Source organism: Desmodus rotundus, chromosome 4 (assembly GCF_022682495.2).
Source record: "Desmodus rotundus isolate HL8 chromosome 4, HLdesRot8A.1, whole genome shotgun sequence".
NCBI classification, from domain to species: Eukaryota; Metazoa; Chordata; class Mammalia; order Chiroptera; family Phyllostomidae; genus Desmodus; species Desmodus rotundus.
This window is the reverse complement of record NC_071390.1, coordinates 141,745,844-141,766,123: the sequence shown is the minus strand read 5'-3', so window position 1 is coordinate 141,766,123 and position 20,280 is coordinate 141,745,844. Positions and strand designations below refer to the sequence as shown.

At 45.3% G+C, this 20,280-nt stretch overlaps 1 protein-coding gene across 1 annotated transcript; it reads left to right on the top strand.

The window, feature by feature from the left end:
- Positions 1-700: 700 nt before the first annotated feature.
- SKIDA1 (SKI/DACH domain containing 1) lies at positions 701-4,023 on the top strand. Its single transcript, XM_053923553.1, has one exon. It carries the CDS (start codon positions 1,133-1,135, stop codon positions 3,857-3,859), a length of 2,727 nt encoding a protein of 908 aa, XP_053779528.1. The 5' UTR covers positions 701-1,132; the 3' UTR covers positions 3,860-4,023.
- The last annotated feature ends 16,257 nt before the right edge of the window (positions 4,024-20,280 follow it).

Genomic DNA, 20,280 nt, shown 5'->3' with positions numbered 1-20,280 from the left:
TGTTTTGGAGCTGGAGCCTTGAACTGCTTCCTTGGTCGAATAACTTTGTTTCTGATTGTAAAAAGGCATTGCGGGGGCGGGGCGGGGGGGAAGGAAAATCGAGAGAAATTCAAAACGTAAGTCCGTACTGGGGAGGTTCACCGCGCGGGTTTAACTTTGGAGCTCGCAGCCCGTCTCCTTCCCCATTCCCATAAGGGAAATACCAGGCTATTCTGCACATTTTCACTTAACGCTCTATTTTCCAAAGGAAAAAGGGGGTGGAGTGTATCTATTTAGGCTTGATAATGTTTTAAAAATGCTTTTCTTTGAAATGATAATAGCTGTAGCGGTAAAATGCAAATAAAGCAAAAAATAGGCGATATTCCTTTAAAGGCGAATATACAGGTTTTTTTTTTTTTTTTTTTTTTTTTTTTTTTTTTTTTTAAGCGTACACACACTGGTTCAGATGAAGTCTGTGAGTCAGGCTGTTTCTGAGCTCCGATAGTTTAATGGAAAGATTTATATACCGACTGTATTATTTACTTTGGGAGGGGAGGTGGCAATATAAGGGTATGCTAATTAGTGGGAGATTTTGGGGGGAAGGGGTGGAATATCAATTTTTATTGCATCACCTGTCAGGAGTGTCCAATCAGCGCTGGCTTTAGGGGAATTAATTGATGAAGGTGTCTCCGGACGAGCTCACTTCACTCTGTCATTTTATTTGTAGCTAAAGCAGCGGCGGGAATAGCAGCTGCACTTCTTTTCTCTTTCTCCCTTCACATTCCATTATCATAGTGCTCCAATGGAGAAAGAAGAAATAGAGGGGCCCAGGTACTGATCTGCATCGGGACTTACACGAACACACTGGCAGATCAGAAACCGGATGGTTTTTAACGTCTTTTTTAAAAAACGAAAACCAAAAAAAAAAAAAAAGCAAGAATCAAGTCAGTGTAATTTCATGTGGGTTTTTTTTTCCAATAATTTCGCCTAGAGTTTGGCACTCCCTTCGCCGGGAATAACAGTCTTTGTTATTTTATTAGCAGGATGCCTTGAGACACACGCAGCATCTGGTGGAGGATTAACATACATACATGTGTATGTATGCGTCACGTATATATTTGCTGCAAATGGTGGGGATCATTTAGTGCCCGAGATGGGAGACCTGAAGTCAGGTTTTGAAGAGGTGGATGGCGTGAGGCTCGGCTACCTCATCATTAAAGGAAAGCAAATGTTTGCCCTTTCCCAAGTCTTCACGGATCTGCTGAAAAACATCCCGAGGACGACCGTGCACAAGCGCATGGATCATCTGAAAGTGAAAAAGCACCACTGCGATCTGGAGGAGTTGCGGAAACTCAAGGCCATCAACAGCATCGCCTTCCACGCCGCCAAATGCACGCTCATCTCCCGGGAAGACGTGGAAGCCCTCTACACCTCCTGCAAAACCGAGCGGGTCCTCAAGACCAAGCGCAGGAGGGTTGGTCGGGCCCTAGCCACAAAGGCGCCGCCGCCAGAGCGCGCCGCTGCAGCCGCCAGCCCCCGCCCGGCTTTCTGGAAGGACCGGCACCAACTTTGGCGGGGCCTGAGCGGAGCCGCGCGGCCCCTGCCAATCAGCGCACAGTCCCGGCGCCCGGGCGCTGCCGCCGCGCGCCCCGCCGCCCATCTACCTCAGATTTTTAGCAAATACCCAGGCTCGCACTACCCAGAAGTCGTGCGCTCGCCTTGCAAACCCCCTCTAAACTATGAAACTGCCCCGCTCCAGGGAAACTACGTGGCTTTCCACTCGGACCCGGCTTATTTTCGGAGCCTGCTGTGCAGCAAGCACCCGGCTGCCGCCGCCGCCGCCGCTGCCGCCGCCGCCGCCGCCGCCGCCGCCGCCGCCTACTATCAGGCTTCCGCGGGGCCCCAGCCCAAGGCGGCGGCGGGCGCGGGCGGCCCAGCGAGCCTGACCTACCGCTGCAAGCGCAAGCGCGGGGGCGCCAAGGACTGCCTGATTGCACCTCCCTCCAGCGCCCGCCGCCTGCTGCTGCTGCCCAGGTCCTACAAAACCAAGGCGGCGGCGGCGGCAGCAGCTGCGGCGGCGGCGGCGGCGGCCGGAGCCTCTTGCCTGGAGAGGTTTCATCTGGTTAACAGCTTCTGCCCGCCTCCCCACCACCACCACCACCACCACCACCACCATCATCACCACCATCACCACCACCACCACCGGGCCCAGCCGCCGCCGCAGAGTCACCACCCCCCTCATCACCATCGGCCGCAGCCCCATCTGGGCAGCTTTCCCGAGAGCTGCAGCAGTGACTCGGAGTCCAGTTCCTACTCGGACCACGCAGCCAACGACTCTGATTTTGGCTCCAGTTTGTCCAGCTCCAGCAACTCTGTGTCCTCGGAGGAAGAGGAGGAGGAGGGAGAGGAGGAGGAGGAAGAGGAGGAGGAGGAAGAGGAGGAGGGGGGCAGTGGGGCCACGGATTCCAGTGAAGTCAGCTCGGAGGAGGAGGATTCGTCCTCGGAGTCGGACTCCAGCTCCGGCTCCAGCCAAGTGTCAGTGCAGAGCATCCGTTTCAGGCGCACCAGCTTCTGCAAGCCGCCCAGCGTGCAGGAGCAGGCCAACTTCTTGTACCATCTGGCCTCCGCCGCCGCTGCCACCAACCCCACTGCTTTCGAGGATGCCGGCCGACTTCCCGACCTCAAGAGTAGTGTCAAAGCCGAGTCGGCAGAGGAGTGGACTCTGCAGAGCTGGGCCTCCAAAGCGTCTCCCGTGTACTGCTCGGCCAGCCTGGGGAGTTGTTTCACAGAGATAAGGAACGATAGGGTATCTGCGATTACATTCCCACACTCTGAAATTTCCAGTACTGTAAAGAGAACTGACCTGACAATTAACTGCCTGGCAGAGGGGGCCTCTTCACCTAGCCCAAAGACAAACAATGTATTTCCACAACAAAGAATACTCCGAGAAGCTAGGAAATGCCTGCAAGCAACTCCTACTACACACTGTGCAGATAACAACACAATAGCTGCTAGGTTTTTCAATAATGATTCTTCAGAAGCAGCAGCAAATTCAGAAAAAGATTCCAAAATCTCCCCTTGTACTGAATTTGCTACGGATTTGCCCTTTTTGCAAACTAATCCTGGGGTAGATGCAGCAACAGCAACGAAAGCGGAGAATCCCTGCACTGACACAGGCGACAAGACACTGCCACTTCTGCACAATATTAGAATCAAAGTCGAAGACAGTAGTGCTAATGAAGAATATGAACCTGACCTTATTACAAATAAGCTAAAGTGCGAGTGCAATGATACAAAAGGTGAGTTTTACAGTGTGACTGGAAGTAAAGAGGAGGACACCTTACTAACCACAGCCAAGGAAGGGTTTACATGCCCTGAAAAAGAAACTCCTTCCTTAAATCCACTGGCTCTGAGTCAGGGCCTTTCATGCACTTTAGGTTCTCCAAAACCTGAGGATGAGGAATATAAATTTGGTGCCAGGGTGAGAAAAAACTACCGGACACTAGTCCTGGGAAAGCGATCTGTACTTCAGACACCTCCAGTCAAACCAAATTTGAAATCAGCTAGAAGTCCTCGTCCTACAGGTAAAACTGAGACACATGAAGGAACACTGGATGATTTTACAGTTATAAACAGACGCAAAAAGGTAGCCAGCAATGTAGCATCAGCAGTGAAAAGGCCATTTAATTTCATGGCAAATTTTCCTTGTCCACCATCACTCATTATTGGGAAGGATGGGGATTTGTGGCCTGCATATTCTTTAAACACCACTAAGGATTCCCAACCTCCTCACAAGGCCCATCCTATCTGGAAATGGCAGCTGGGCGGTTCTGCAATACCTCTACCACCTAGTCACAAATTCAGGAAATTTAATTCATAAAAGTGTTTTTGGAAGATATTTTCTTGAACCGTATTACCTTCCTTTTGTTATAAACTGCACAGGATGGTTTGTACAAGCCCATTAATGTGTTACACCCCTTTTGGAGTCCTGGTTTATCGCATTTTGAAGACAGAAATCAAATCGGATTACTTTTTTTTTCCATTGCGGGTTTTTTTTTTTTTTTTTTTTTTTGGAGTAGGGTGGGGGCGGGGTGGGAGAATGGTTGGTTTACATTCCACAGACTACTTCGGGCTAAAGACTCAAGTAAAACTCAGTTATTACAGTAGAGCTGGAACACTTTACTGTTTCAATGCTAATAATGCACCGGGTACCTCAATTCAACTGCTACAAATAAATGTCAAAAGGTTGAATAATAAATATTACAATGAGCCATTAAGTTTATGCACTAGATTTCAGACCTAAAAGTGTAACTTCATTCAGTGAAAGTTTGTTAGGTTACATGGTTACACAGTGAAGTAGCAAGAAGTTTCTGTGAGCCCAAAATGTTCTCTTCTGGAGTTCATTTGTGGGGTATCTTTCTCTTTTTCTCCCCTCAGTCCCTCTCCAAAAGTTGTTGCACTTAATTTTCCTTTTTTGAATGGAAAGATTGGGGAGTCCTGATTGAATGCTGGTAAAAGCTGCCTCATATATACTGAGTAAAATAAATATGGGATTGTATTTTTTTGTAAAGGATGTGATTTTACTTTTATAGCTACTCCTTGCAATTGGAAAAGTCCTTTTTGTGTCTCACCCAAAGGTTTTAGATAAGGTGATGATTACTATTGTCCTGCTTACCTTTGTAGTCTGAACATGACTCCTGGAACTTGCAAAACAATTAAAATATTTATCTTGGGAGCAGGATATTTTATGGTCTGACTCCTAATAATGACAAAGCATTCAATACACACAAGAAAGGTTAAATGGATCAAAGTTGTAAGAATACCCCAAATGAAAAATAACAGTTATTTCAGGGTTTTTAGTACCAGAACTCAGGCACTTGGATTTTATTGCATTTTACTTTTTCTGCATCTCTCTAAACTTCTGTTTTCAGACTATCCTGTGTATAGAGCAAGAGAGTTTCTACTGCAAGTGACAATCAGAGGTGACTATCTATATTTGCACTTAAAATCAAAGTAGTTCAACATGCAAATGGCTAGGGTCTAGCCATTGGTAAGGGCCATGCTGGTGTACTATGTTGTGATGATGGAAGCAGTAAATCAAAATTATGGAAATTTGCACTGTTGAAAAGCATGCTTTAGCTTTATTTTCAATTAAAAACACTGTTTAAAATTCCTGGTTCCATACATTTTTACTTGTTCCTGATTGAAGAATGGTTAACAGGAATGAATGGTTTTGTTGACATTTTCCTTTGTGATGGTTTTGCCTGAAAGAAATGCATTTATTGGGTGTAGTGTTTTGTTGTAATATTATGTGATGAGGCCAGTCAGGTTCTATGCAAAACACTGGTATATTTATTCCTAAATGACAACAAAACTTTGCAAACTTGTTACAAATCAAGTGCAAAAAGTTTCAGGTTTAAGAAAGTGAAGCAGAGATCAATTGCTATTTTAAGAAAATTAAATCTAATAATTTTTGGTCCACCTCCCTTAGCCTGACAAATTATGTATCTCAGATCCTTCCCATCTGAAACCTAAGAGGCTACATCTATAGGTCGTAAATCACAAAACAAAACAAAACGTCAATGAAATATTTACTGTGTGAATTTAAGTCACTATTTCTCATGGAAATTCAGTCTTTTTTCCCCCTTAACTTTTTAATTTCTTCTCCCTTTGAAAATTTTCTTTTGTCTATAAATGTTTCAGATAGATCTGGATGGTCTCAGCCCTAATTACTGTATGTGCTCTGTGGTTTGACTCTTATTGTAAAAGACAGAGGCTGAGCATACCTGCATCCAAATACACTGGATGGAGTAAACAGACGCTTTGAACTGCCTCCATTCCTTTCCTTCTTGAATATTGCCAGATGTCCTTTTTTTATTGGCATGATAGATATGGCCAAAGCAAAATTTGGGGGATGTTATCCTTGAATTCATGTTTGTGTGTAATTCCAAAGACCAGTACAAGTTACAGTTAAAGCCCTAGGAAGCTGAACAATTGGCTTCTCAGTCTGAGTTCCTTCCTCTTTGGAAGGTAATACAGAATTTGGGAGCAGTGAGTTGTCCTGCAAAATCAATCTGTAAAAGTGTGACGTGCACACACTGGAAGTCTGTCATTTCTAGCCTTTAATTACTGCTAAGTCAAGAAAGTTCAAAGTATGATGACTACTATATTTAGACTAGTACTTTCTTGTTGGTTATGGAATCACTGTTATGAAATTATAAATTGAGAATATATTTGAAGCCTACAGAGCTTGGTATGGGTAGACCATGAGATAGAATAAGCATACTTTAAAACAAATATACCCTATGGAATTTCTGACATAAAATATCAGCCTCCAGCTTTGACACTTGGTCTCCAGCCCTCAGAGAATCAATAGTTTCAGTTTATAGGAGCTGGAGAATGAGCAGCATGGAGGCCGAAGCATTCCAGAGTGATACCATCAAAAGGAAAGAAATTAAATAGTCAACACAAATTTCACCCCACAGTACTCCTACAAGCCAGCCAACCACAGCAAAACTTGAGTTGGGGCTTCTGTTGGGAAAGTGTAGTAAAGGGTATTCAGTAACTTGCAAATACAAAGTATTCTTTCAATTTCTGGTAGCCCCTTAGCTGTTTGCTCATTCTGCTGTGGGAACTATTCTCAGAACAGTTTATTTCATTTTGGTTGTCTTATGATTAATGACAATATCTAGATTTCATAAGATACTATAAATGTCCCATTTGTTCAGAAAGTTAAGCCTTATCAAGAGAAAAACAAATGTTACTTCCACGACAGATTGTATTCTTACATTTAAATGTTTTCAGGTGATAGAATATTTTTTTTTAAGGCACTATATGGTCCCAGGGTCACTGATTCCTGTGTCTAAAGCTCAACACTCAGAGACATGAGGAAAATGCAGGAAAGGGCCCTTTTTCTGACTTTTTCAGGAGACACTTATTTTGAGTCTCCTAGAAATGTGGTTTCCTGATAAGTTGATGAAATGAAGATTTAATTATTCTTTAAAGATATGTGTGTACTCTGTTTTCCACAGCCAGGTTATCTGCCTTTTTCTAAAAGACAGCTTGCTTTTACTCAACAATTTACTTTTTAAAGTGGGTGTTCTTTCCTACTGGCTTACTTGATTACAGTGGAGTAATCTCAATAATGGTTGTTTATTTTAAAATCAACAAGAAGGAGCCACCACTAAACAGCAATAACAAACTAGATGAGCTGGTGTGTGGATTTTTATCTTATCTGTGACTGAGTGACTTTAAATGGTCTAGAAATTCCTCAAAGTTTCAGTCCCAAGAATTAGAAGTTTTTGCTCATATGAGAATGATACTTTTGTTTGCATGAAGGGAGAGATGTAGATGAATTCCTCAAAAGCATTTTTTTCTTTCAAAGAAAACAAAAATCCTCATGGTAAAAAAAAAAAACCATTAAAAAAATAAAGCATTAGCTTCTTCAAAAGACAAAAAAATGTGGTGAGTTTTGCTTCACCTTACAAATAACTTCCTGCTGGAAAGGATGTGAAAAGGGGAGTTTCTAGAGCCAAACTAGGGGTGAAAATTAAAGGCTCCCCATCAACCAACCTTAGGAAATTGGCGTGGAGGAACAGGGCGTTCACCTTAGGGAATTCACCCGGTCGCCCTGACTTCCCCAGGATTTTCCCCATTTCTCGAAGAACTATTTTTAATCCTAGCTTTGGTTTTGGTTTGCTCCCTAGGCCAAAGGGCATTTTGCAAACTAGCCTTGGGGTGGGGACTTAGGGCAAATCTAGGAGGTGGGGGAGGGCTGCATTTTACCTGTTTGGCAGGCCCTCTTTTGCTATTAAAAAAATAAAAATAAAAAGGAGAAAAAGGAAGGAGGGCCCAGCTATCATTCTTTGCCCAAGCCCTAGGCCTCCGCTCCTCTCTCGCTCCTTTTCAAACTGAGGCGGCCTCACAAGCTTCTACTTTAAAAGGCCTGAGATGTTTTGCATGAAGCCCTCACAATAGGGGTTGAGAGAATTGACAGTTTCAAAAACAAGGCGTTCAGTCCTTTCCAGCTGCCGGGCCCGCTCTCTCGCACCAACTCCTCGCTCCGCGCTGCTGGTGGCGTCCTCCGGAGCCAGCGGCCTCTCCCACCCCGCCAGCCCGCGTCCCGGCCGCCCCACCCCGCCCCTGGGCTGTGTTTGTAAACAGGGGTCAGTGTCGGGGGGCAGCCGGCGCGGGGTTTGGGGCAGGCGGGCCGGCTGGAAGGCAGGGGACTGCCCGAGGGACGAGCGGGTTTTGGGGTCGCTTTCCCCCTCGCTGCCCCCCAGGTGCCGATCTCTGGCCACCTCGCTGACCCGGGGCAGCCCTCTGCTTTCTGGCCTGGGCCACTACCACCAGAAAGATGTTTAAATGCCGCCATTTTGCAAGGTGGCAAACCAATGTCTTTGTGACCACGTTTTCCCTCCCAGATCTTGCTCTCTTAATTCTTGACCCTCTCGTTCCCCCGGCCTAAGAGCCCGCACTCCTGTGCGCGGCCCTGCTCCTCTAGGGCAGCCTCACGTCCCAGAGGGCTGGTGGCCGGGCCCACTCGGAGCAGGGGCGACTGGACGCACAGCCGGACTCGCTCCCCCTGACCCACGGTCATCCCTCAGGGACTGGGCCTCCTCTCCTATTCTGGAGTCACCTTCCACCCCCGCACAAGCTCTCCAGTCTAGCACTTTCTCACCTTCGCGCCCAGGCCTCATCTCTCTTCCCCAATCAAATGCCCCAGTTTTTTGTTTTTTTGGGTTTTTTTGCCTCGGATGGAGGGCTGGCAAAGGCCTCCAAAATGAGGGTGTGGAATGCAAGTGGCAAAGGGATGGGGCTTTACCCTGGGAGGGCCAGCCTGGCTACGAACGCCCCCTGGGAGTTGGCCCAAGACCAGGGGCCGAATCTGGGGAGGGCCAAGCCGAATCCCCCAGTGCGGAAAATGTGATGGGCCGAGGCCTGCTCGGGTTAGCGCCGTGGTTCCTTGTCCCTGAAAGTGGAATGATGACCTGGAAACGGGAAATGGGAGACAGCGCCCTGGAAAGGGTCGGAGAGGTTGGTGCGCAGCAGAGCAAACAAAGCTGCTCCGGGAGAAAGAGGGGAAACAGAGGTGCACCACAGTTAGGTCATAGGAAAGTGCAACAAGCTTGTTTTCCCGGGTGTTTAAAATGCAGCCCTAGTTGTAAAGTGTGTGAAATTACGCACTGGTCTCTTAAAGAGTGCCTAATTTATAGTAAATAGGAAGGTCTTTGTAAATGGCTTTATTATGTTGTTTCTTGTTAATTGTTGAGAAAATCTCCATTGTTGAGCGTGAAAGGCTTTATGAGCTAACCTGGTCCTAGGCGCAATCAGAGGGCAGTAAATGGCCGCTCCGCCTCAGAGGCCCGCACCCAAGCGACGCCGCCCCAGAGCGCCGCGGCGCCCTTGCAGACGCGGCCTCCGCCTGGGAGGAAAGTGTCCAGGCTTCCAGGCTTTCACAAGGGAGGAAGAGTGTTTTGAACTCGTGGGCCCCCAAGAGCAGCTAGTCGAGTGCGATGGAAGAACCGGACGGGCCAGGGCGACCCAGGTGGCGAGGGCCGCGGGAAGGCGGAGTGGTCTGGCGCCCCTCTCCGGTCCCAGCCTCAACCTTGGACCCGAGGCCCCATCTCAAGCACGCTGGGATGCAGTGGGTTCTTGAGCTTTGTCTTCGGGTCTCAGCCGCGTGGAACCGTGTTCTGCCAAGCCTGTGGAACGCTCCAAAACGCCGGGCCTGGGGCAGAGGGGGCGACGAGCCGAGCAGTCCCTGTAGGAGAGCTCCAGAACCTTGCCTGCGCTTCCTCGTCTTTTGTTTAAAGCCTTCGCACTCCCTTTCTCTCTCACGGGCGATCTCTCTCTCCCTCTCACTTGCTCTCTCTCGCTCTCTCTCTCTCCATAAGAAACCTGAAATGGACTCAGAAGACAGGAGAAATAAGGGGTGTGTGTGTGGGGGCACGGAAACAGATTTCTTCTTTAATCTTTTAAAAAGATAAGGCATTCCTATCTCCTTTGCCCATCTCCTCCATGTCTCTTTCCAGCCAGTTGGGACCCGGGAAGGGTACGGGCAAACGCAGGCAGGCGCTGGGATCATTAGATTAATTTGGAGGCGAGGACCCATCGGGTCCTTGCAGGCCTGGAGAGGGCGGGAGCAGAGCGCCTCCCTGGGCTGGTACCCCGGTTCTTTCCAGGACTTACGACCCAGTGGGTCCGGGGAAAAGCAGCAGCAGCCTCTCGCAGCTCCTGGGCTCTGGCTGTGCAACTTCAGGGAAAAGAATTCCTTCGTGAACCTATATTGGAGAAAAAAAATCTGGGATGGGTGGACTGTACGTAAGGTTTTGGACATTAGCAAATGCAAATCGCAAGAAAATGTTAATTCCAGTCAGAAAAACTTATATTCAGCTATCTGCCTTCCCTTCTAAGATGGCCCTCTGCTTGCGCACTCTCGCTCTCTCACCAAATTAGCTATTAAGTGAAATCCCCCTGGGTTTAAAGCACTTGTTTCACGGATTCGCGTACAACCCATATTAAACATGCACTTTCTGCTATTCCTCTTGTGACTGTCCCTGCCTCTTCCTTCTTTGCGGAGAGTATGATGCATTTTATTTTAGCCCAATCGATGCGTGCAAATACTGGGATAACACAACGTACACTTCTGCCATGGAGGCTGTTTTCAAAATTGAGTTTAGGGATCAATGCTTAGTTGAAATGCCCCACATTGCATGAATTCACCAAATTCAAGCCTTGGGGTCCCAAAGCCCTTTCCTGACTGATTAATGCACTCGCAGGCAGTAACTGTGGTTCCACCATTCCTGCTTCTCAAAACAGGATGTTTTCATCATGTGTATTTGGCTTTTGCTAAAGATCACTCCGGTTTGTTTGCAAAAACACGACCCCAAAACGTGTGGAGTTAAACCCCTGTCAATGGCTTCCAGGCAGGGTTTCCTCTCACACTTGTATTGCTGGCTGCCATTCCTTTTTCTCTTCTTAGGATCTAACAGCAGCACCTAAAATTGCCATAGTTAGGGTGCTCCGAAAACATTTGCCCAGTTGAATGCATGTCTTACTGGTCAGGGAGCAGCCCTCTCCTGGGCCACTACTTGACTCCCATGACTTCTTCCCCCAGAGCCCATTTGTGTGGGTTGCAGCACTGCCAGCTCTCTACTCTGTGTCAGCAGCCATGGCTGCAGGGCAGACTGGTGCCTAATGGGGGTGGGCACTGGGGGCTGGGGCTGGGAAGGGCAGTGGTTGCCCACTTGCAAGGGACTCAAGGCTAGAGAGATGGAGGAAGAGGAATTTCGAAAGGGCCTTTAGAGAGCCTGCTGCCCACAGTTAGGTATATCTGTGTAGTCTGAAAAGAACTACAGGAGAAACAAGCCATGTACCTAGGATATTAAGATATCCCTGATTCCTTAGCTCCTGCTGCCTGGAACTTCCTTCAGCTGAGATGACTGGAGGAAGACAGAAAAAGTGGAGAGAGAGTGGTAGGCAGCCTAGAGGCTCTCCAGTAAGATCCAGTTATTCACCTAATCAGTGTCATCAATATGTTAGTGTTTGACCTTTTAGGAGGGAAGAGGCTTAGAGTCAATAGACTTAGACCCTAAAATGTCTCCAGTCTAGCAAAGGACAAATGCTCATAGGTCTGCAAATGCCCTCCCCCAGCCAGGATGCTCAGAAGGAAGAGAAGGAAACAGAAGGGAAACAGTCTGAGGGCTGCCTGCCCTCTTCCCCAAGCCATCAAAACAAGGAAACAAACTCAGTTTTCCTGGAGGCTGGGCTATTGGACAAGCACAGGTAGGGCACTGAAACGTTGGAATATAGTTTCCATTGTTAGTGCTTGTCCTCTTTAAGATCAATTTAAATTAGCTCCAGGAATAACAGTCTTTTGTGGTAAGTGATGAGCAGTAGAGAGGAAAAAGGTGTGGAAGAGAGACTGCACTAAGCTTAGCAGCAGCCCTCCCTCTTTCCTGGGAAAGTTAGAAATGACACAAATATGTAAGAGATCTATCTCAAGTCTACAACTTCGTCAGTAGGCAAGGGTTTCAGTCTCTGAAATGACTGGAAAGGACCTAGATTCTTAGATCTCACATTTTACATGCATTCTCCCTCATGTCTCTCTTGCTGTCTTTTCCCCTCTCAAGTGAATACTCTGATTGTCAGTGGTGCAAATGTGAGAGATTACTTTTCTTCCTTTACGTTGGATTCAGATATGCAGATTAGTGGATGGTAAAGCTTTCAGATGCCTAGTTATTATATCAATTCAAAGTAAAACCTGAGTGGTAGAGTAGGAATTGTCTTGACCAGGTTTATTTACCTTTTACCCTTTTCCCTTTATCTTTTTTCTTTTCTCTCACTTTCTTAGCTTTCCCTCTTCCCCTCCTCCTCCCTAACCCTTTCAACCAGGTGAAGGTTGCATGGGGAAATACCAATTGTTAGGAATACTTTTTCCATTGTTGGGAACAGGGTAAAAATCTGCAATTAAAACAGTGCTGATAGAGGCCGAGTGGGAGCCTGTGGTAACCCTGAGCTTCCTTGCTGGAGTGAGGGGCCAGGGCTTCCCAGCCTCTTGTCCTCCCTGTGCTGAGCAGTTCCGGTTAGGCTATAAAAAACAGCATGTATCTCAAGACCAGGAGAGCTCAACTCTATAAACACATGGCTATGGCTCTAACATGGAATACATTGCCAGATGCAAATGCACAGAGATGCTTTCAATTTTGTTCCAAGTGTTACATATCATGTGGCAAATTGGTCTTCAGAAAGCCAATGTTGATTTTTTTCCTGTTAATAATAAAGACTTTTAAAAAACAATCTTAAATATATATGGTTGATAATTAAAAGGTGATACATCATTACTACCAGAGTGTTTCTGATCTGAATTTAAAAAGAGAGGTGGTACTTTTTGTCCCTCCTAAATAAGGAAAGTTTTTAAGTAGAAGAGCTTGTTTAACATTTTGTTTAGTTGTTTTGCTGTACAAATACTTTTAAGAAAATAAAAATATTTTAATCTTTGTGTCCTTTTTTAAAAAAATTGGTGGTTGAGAGAGAGAGAGATTGATCTATTTGTTTTCCACTTATTTGTGCATTCATGGTTATATCATGTATGCGCTTTGACTGCAGATCAAACCCACAACGTCGGCTATCAGGATGATGCTCTAACCAACTGAACTACCCTGCCAGGGATTCCTTGTATAAACTAGAAAATTAGTTAAACACTCCTTCTATCTTCTTTAGAAAAACTGCTGCAGAAACATCTACTTTATTGAAAACATCAGCATTACATATCATCTTATACGTTTCAGTCTGTGGTTTGTAATAATTTAATACTACTATTAAATAGGAGGAAAATAGAATTTATTTTGTGTAACTCAAATGGGAGGAAATATAACTTATTTTGTAGATCTCAGGAGGTTGCAAGTGCTTTTAAAATCTTGTTCTTTTTATCAATCTTTAGCCAGTTTATCTGAATAGGATATGATCCTACATTAACATGTGGGCTTAAATATAATTTTCTGACACAATGGAAGGATTTCTAGATGAATTGGAAATAACCTCATTGTGAATTTCCTGCCTCTTCCTGTCTTGAACCAATATTTTAGTATGTACTTTGAAGGGGATTTTACATGTGATCTCCTTGAAGGAAAAAAAAGTGCAAAAATTAATTATTATGAGAAAAACAGGAAATTTAAAAATAAATATTGTTAGGACCATTGATCCCATTTACCTGCTATAATGTGAATGGAATGATTATGGCTGTTCCATTGACATGGTTTCTTCATTCAAGATCCTGGCCAAAGGAATAGCATGTCAATGTGTAAAATTCTAGCAAAAGATAAGCCATTACAATGGAAATCGCGATGTGCAAAGTCTCATTGAAGCCAATGAAATTGAGTGTAATATCCATACTGCATTCACATCTGCTTGCCCCAGGATTTAGTATGGGGCTCTGCATTGAAATGAGATTATGCATATAAAATGTCAATATAGAATACAATGCCCAATAAAACATTAGAAAAACAACTTACAGCACATATACATGGGCTTTACTTAAATTTTAACTTCATGTGCAAAATAAACCACAGTGCCATCAGAACACTAAATCTACAGAATATCCTCACTCTGTTTTTTCATGCTTTTTTCTGCATGTTCCCTCACACCCCCTCCTACCCAAACACAATTCTTTTAAGGGCACTCTTCAAATCATCTAACAATTCCCAAAGGGTATTCCAGGAGTCTCTTAAAGTGTCTTTCTAAATTAAAAGATCCCAAACAATTTAAGTGCATTTTTGAACCAAAAATATCAGCAAGTATTTGGACTTGCAAACCCATGTGTGAAAAAGAAGAAAGGGACCAAAGAGAAAATGCCCCTGCAGTGGATTACGAGGTTATGGGACAGGTCACTAGGAAAGGGAAATAAAACTGAACGTTAGGTTGGGCTTGTAAATTATGCACCTTTCAGGGAAAGCAGTTTTAAGGTCTCTTCACTCCAGGTTTTTTTCCCCCTCCATCCATTTTGTTATTAATTCTTAACTCTTGGTAGGCAGCTCTTTAATGAGGTTGTTTGTGGCAGGTTAATTTTCTCCAATCTACTGAGCTCCTCATTTTCCCTTTTAAGTGCCATGCTGCCTAGAGCTTTCAGTAGTTTCCATACTAGAAAACAAAATAAATGTTAAGTTACCAGGCTGGCCTGAGAATTAAAGGCGTTATGAGACAGAAATACAGAGAGCCTGGACAGATGGGAGTAGGAAGGGAGAAACCAGGTTGAGTTGGGGGTATTAGGGAGAGAATTCAGTCTTAGGAGAGCAATGACCCTAGGAGTGTAATATATTAAATATTGCAGCGATCGATTTCAATACCCCAAGTGGACACGGGAATAAAAATTCACCAACAAGCTGAAGTGATTAGGAATGCTTTGTTGCAAGGGAAAAAATGTGATTTTCTTCAGATCCTTTTTGTTCAGGTTAGAAGAGGCCTAGACAATCCAAGCCGAAGCCCAACTCCCAGTTTGGGATATAGCTCTAAAGGTTAGTCACATCTCAGTGGTACTTCTGCTTGGTGAAAAGATGGGCCTTTGTACTAAAGAGGATTAAATATCAACCACAATTATGGGCTGGTCACTCTAGGAGCTTTCCTCCCAAATTAGAGACGAGTATGTTTTGGAAAGGCTGCTCCTTTCCTGTGTATTAGTCTTTGTTTCAGCTCCGGGACAAAGCAGTTGATTTTGCACAGTTCTTTCATTAAAATCTGGAGGGAAAATGCACAATATGGTTTACAGAAGGTTAATTCACAATAGCAGGACCTTAAAGACAGCCGTTGGTGCTATGTATGGATAAAATATTTTTGAAATGTCATTCTGGGGCCAAAAATATGAAGCCGTCATATATACAGGCACAAATATCCATTACCACACATGATTTCATTTGTGATTTCAGAATAAGGTGGGATTTTCTGTTCTTTTTTCTACGAAGCCCAACTCTTAGACATTCATGCTATGAACTGTGTTTCTCTCAGTCCAGGAATCTGTTTAGGGATTTGCCGCAGTCACTGAGGAGGCTGCTTGGAGGGAGGGAATTGTTTTCAGTCACAGCCTAATGGGCAAGGCCTGGGCTCTTCACACTGGGGACACCAAGTCTGCTGCTAGGGACACACTGCTGGATGCCGACGTGCAGCAGCCGCAGCAGCCACAGCAGCTGCCTGCTGCCTCCTCCTTCAGTGTGGTTTCCACAAATCTGGAAAAGACATGCAGCATCATACAAAGGATTTCTTTAATGAGGATGAGTTCCTCAGAGTGACTGGGGGTGGTGGCTGCTGCTCAGGCCTCTTTTCCCCTCTGCCAAATCTTCCCCTACCCATTATAGCCTTCCTTAAACACTAGCCTGGGATTGGAAAGGGTACCCCCAACATGAACCACCACTCCTTCTGATAACCCAGAGGCTGATGTCTCTTTTACCCTGAGTGAGTGAGAATGGACTGGAAGGTTTGAGGGCTGAGTAGGCTGGTATCCCAGAGTTGGGCAAAAGCAAACACTGTTGTGCCTCCTACCTTCTCTGTCACCAGTCTTCCAGCCTTCTGACATTCTAGCTACCCACATGGAGCATGGTCTTAGGGACTAGCTATATTTCTGTACTCAGATCTCCTTACCAGGGATTGGTCAAGGTGGCAAAGGGAGCCCTAAGCATCCCCATTTCCTTTCAGTCTAATTTGGACTGTCCAGGGCTGGGTAAAGGCTGAGCTTGGTTGTGCAAGTAAGAACTTAGGCTCCTGCAGCTTGAAACTCTCAGGCCCTCTGTGAAATAACGCCTGGCTACAGGGAGGCTATTCTGCCCTATAGAGTTGTTTATCTTCCTAAAGCTACTTCTCTTTAGGTTGGCTCCATTCAGGTCCAGGAGCAAAATATCACTCAAAAAAGTTACTTTGGGCAGCTAGAATTATTGAAGCCAGTTATCTGTCTTCTGGAGTGTGGGAAAGATTGAGTTACAGGCAATTGGGATAAATGCTCCCGTCCCCCTTTAGCCTTCTTTTATTCTGTATCTTCCTCCTCCTCCTCTTCTTCCACCTTCTTCCTCTTCTTCTAAATCATGTCTGGAAGAACAAGCAGGTTGAAAGCAGGATAAACTTATACAGTGAGGGCCTGCTGAAGCTGAAAGGAGGCCTGACTGTGTCTGGGCAGGTGACTCAGAGTGCAGAGATTCCTGTGTTTGTGTGACTGAGGGGTGATTTGAAGAAATGGGATCTCCTGTGGGGAGATGGTATTCTGGTGGGGACTGTCCCACACCACTGAGAAACAGGTTCTGTGTCCAGGACCTAAGCTTTGGGATCCTGAAAGCCTGCTCTGCTATAGGGTGGGTACCTGTTGCTGGAAGCTGCTTGAGAGCTTTTGGGCCCCTGCCCTATTGTAAGTCTTGGAGGTTAGGTCTGACTTCCCCTGGGGCTGCTGGATTCACCTGTCATTACGCTCACTGCCCAGGAACCCTGACAAACCTCCACAATATGGGTCTGAAACAGGGTGCTTAAGGTTCACTGATCTGTGTGTAGAACTTAGCAAAACTGCAAATAAGCCAGAAAATTTGTCCATTCTTGTGACAGGAAATACAAGTTTACTCTCAACATGGAAGCATGAGAAAAAGAGTGGGGGGGGAAAACTTCTTTTAGCCAAAAGCCCCACTGTAATCTCCAGAACAATTTCATTTCCTTTGCAGTACCCTGGCTACGCTAGCCGAGGCCTCAGAAAGGTCAGGGAAGAGATGGAGCTTAAAAGCGTTGGTGGGGAAGGAGAGAGGTGGTTAGGCTCTAGCAAGGTCGCATGGGAGGGCCAGGACGGGTGGCTTGGAGGGGACTGACAGGATGGAAGGCTGCGAGGCGGGGGCGAGGTGGGGGAGGGGGCTGGTGGAGAGCGGAGCTAGAACTTTTGTAAGGTTTTGGTGTTTTCGAAAGGGGTTTTCTGAGGAATTCTTTCGGCCTGCCTCCAGGGCAGCTTGCTGGCCTTCTACTCCGCCCCTTCTTGAAGAACAGGTCCAAGGGAGCTCGAGTTTCTTCTGAGAGGCCCTGCGCCGCCAGGCCTGGGCAGACAGGCCTGTCCGCTTGCTGAGAAAGGGAAAAGCAAAGCGCACACCTCGGCTTGTCCGGGCGAGGTGCAGGCTTGCGCTGAGGGACTGCGAGCCCTCGGGGAGCCCAGCTATCACCTTCGTGCTCGGTCAACCAAGCCCGTTTGCGCGGGCAAGAGATGTAGTCCCCGGGAAGTGGCTCCTGCGAACGGCAGCCAAGAACCCGGGTAGTTGCACGGCTGCTGAGAATCCGCGGGCTGCAGAAAGAAGCACGTTCTCTCCCCTCCGAGGGGTAGTTGGAACTTTTGAACCCTTTACTTTAAGGTGATTGATTGAGCCCCACCAGAGAGTGACTCCACCCCCTGTCCCCACCTCCACTGCCTTCCCTTGTCACCTCGGCTCTAAGTGTGAGAGCGGAGAATAAGCGGGAGCCAGGCTGGTGAGTTGGGAGACAGGCGCTGCGAACTCGAGGATTTGTTGCAAGAAGGCGCGCCCAGGAGACCCAGCCCGAGGCTATCGAGAATTTGGGTGAATTCTTATGTGAAAACTCATAATGGGAGGGAGGTTCTTGCCTCCTTCCCCACAGCCCTCTATATGAAAGACGTAAGCGACAGCTTCTCCCTCTCCGCACGCCTGTCTAAGTGGAAGTCCTCGCAGGAGCCGGGCTCCATACTGGACACCTTCAGGGAACTCAGGAGCAGGGCTCAAAGCCTCCACCAGCAAAGTTAATTATTAATTCGGGCTGCTCGGGACGAGTGACACACTCAACGCCTTTGGCTTTGGGAATTGTCCCAGAGCTGGGACGGAGGCCCGGGGCTGCGTATGGGAAATGAGAGTTGCAGAGGCTCCCGACGTGTGTGAGTGGGCTGGATAGTGCTCCAGGGGCAAAGGTTGGCTCTTCCTGGCCCCCAAATAAATTCTTGGTTAACTAGTGTAGACTAAACACATTAGAATTACTAAATGGGGCAAAACAGACCCGGTTGAAAGTGGGGGCATGTCAAATAGACCCAGATCCCATCATACTTCTTCTCCCGTGACAAGTCTGGGTGCTTCCAAGACGAAAATAGAAATGTAACATTCAACTGGACGAATTAATTTTTGACGGATTTACGGTATGATTTTCTTTCAAGTGGTATTCATTGGTTCTTTCCATCCATAGTGCAGCCCAAAGACAGAAATATAAACAAGCACTTTCTGCTTTTCGGAAACCCCTTAACAGTATCTCCCAAAGAAAGATCAAGACACTTTGTGAATTTCCCCCAGATAATGCCTCATATTCCGAGTGACTGATCAGAGAACTCTGGTATTGTTAAATAAAATGAGAGGAAGGCAAGCGAGGTGGGAGTTGAACAATGGCATTTCTGAATCAGTTTGCTTGATTGACATTTGGGAGCTTCATGACCCCAGGGAACAGGACTCATTATGGTGAATACACCAAAACATCAACCAAGATTAGAACTCTAGATCCTGATTTAATCCCATTTCAGTCTAAATTATAGTGGGAAAATATAAAATCCAAGAGGAGAGAATTATTCCATCATATATCAACTTAAAGTTTCATCACTTTAGGAGCACTCACAAGTAAAATGTAAGGGTTTGGTGGTGTAGGTACTAAGAATATTTAGGTGGTATAAAATATTTGATACTTATTTGGGAAGACATACTGGAGAAATACATAGTTGGTTTTTTTTTTTTGCATGTATGAGAAAAATATAACCCTCCTCCACTGGATAAAAAGTGAGGATCATCAACAAATTGACGGTAAGAAATAGATACCTTAAAGGTGGAATCTAAATTTCCATTATTATTTGAAAGACTTCCCTATTTATTGGGAGGGGATTTCTTTTTAATGTCAAAGTTGAGTTAAATTGTAAGTGTAACCCAGGAAATTGTTGAGAGATGATCTTCAATTCATGATGGAAAAAGGGAATGTGTTTGAGCAAGTCTATTTTTAACTACAGAAAAGTGTGAGATAATGTGGGCCCTGTTAAGTAGGTGGGAGTATAACCTACGGGAGTATAACTTCACTATACAAAAATGTTTAATTCTTCAGTGGAATTTATCCTCAAGTCTCAGAAACTCAAAAGACTGGAAATCTCAAGTGTGGTATTAAGTTGAACCAAGAGGACACAGAAAGACAAAGCTGGTAAAAGATACAGTCATATTCTCCTATTTTTTTTAGTAGGTAATCACAGGAAAGGGGAATTAACAAGATGATATAAAATAGAGCCAATATGTTATAATGGAATAGAAAGGGTTGATGCACAACATAGCTTCACAACTTTATATTTTGAGAGGTAGCTTTTGGTGAGAAGTCTTTGTGTTGTATGGGAACTGGGAATCCTAAGAATTATTTATGCAGCAAGAAGGAACAAAATTAATTATTAGGAGCTTGGTCGGTAATCACCAAATAAAGTCTGAGCTTTGAGGTTAAAAATAGACGACTATCTCCATGTTCAATTATACAGTATCAATTACTAATACAACTGATGTTTCAGTGTCTCAGGGAGACCAGATACCACCTTCCATGGAGATATCTTGGTATTAATTAATGACTGCTTTATTCTCATTATTCACAAGGAAACATAGAGGTCGTGTCACATTAAAATTAAGATTATCTTAGTTTATCTGGGCTCTTAAACAAAGATCATTCAAAGTAATTATATTTTGAAGTAAGAGGTAGGTAATTTACCTCATTATATTTTTTGCTCAAAGGTAGAAAATAAGGATCAGAAATAAGCCAAGTTTCAGTGTGAAGATAGAAAGA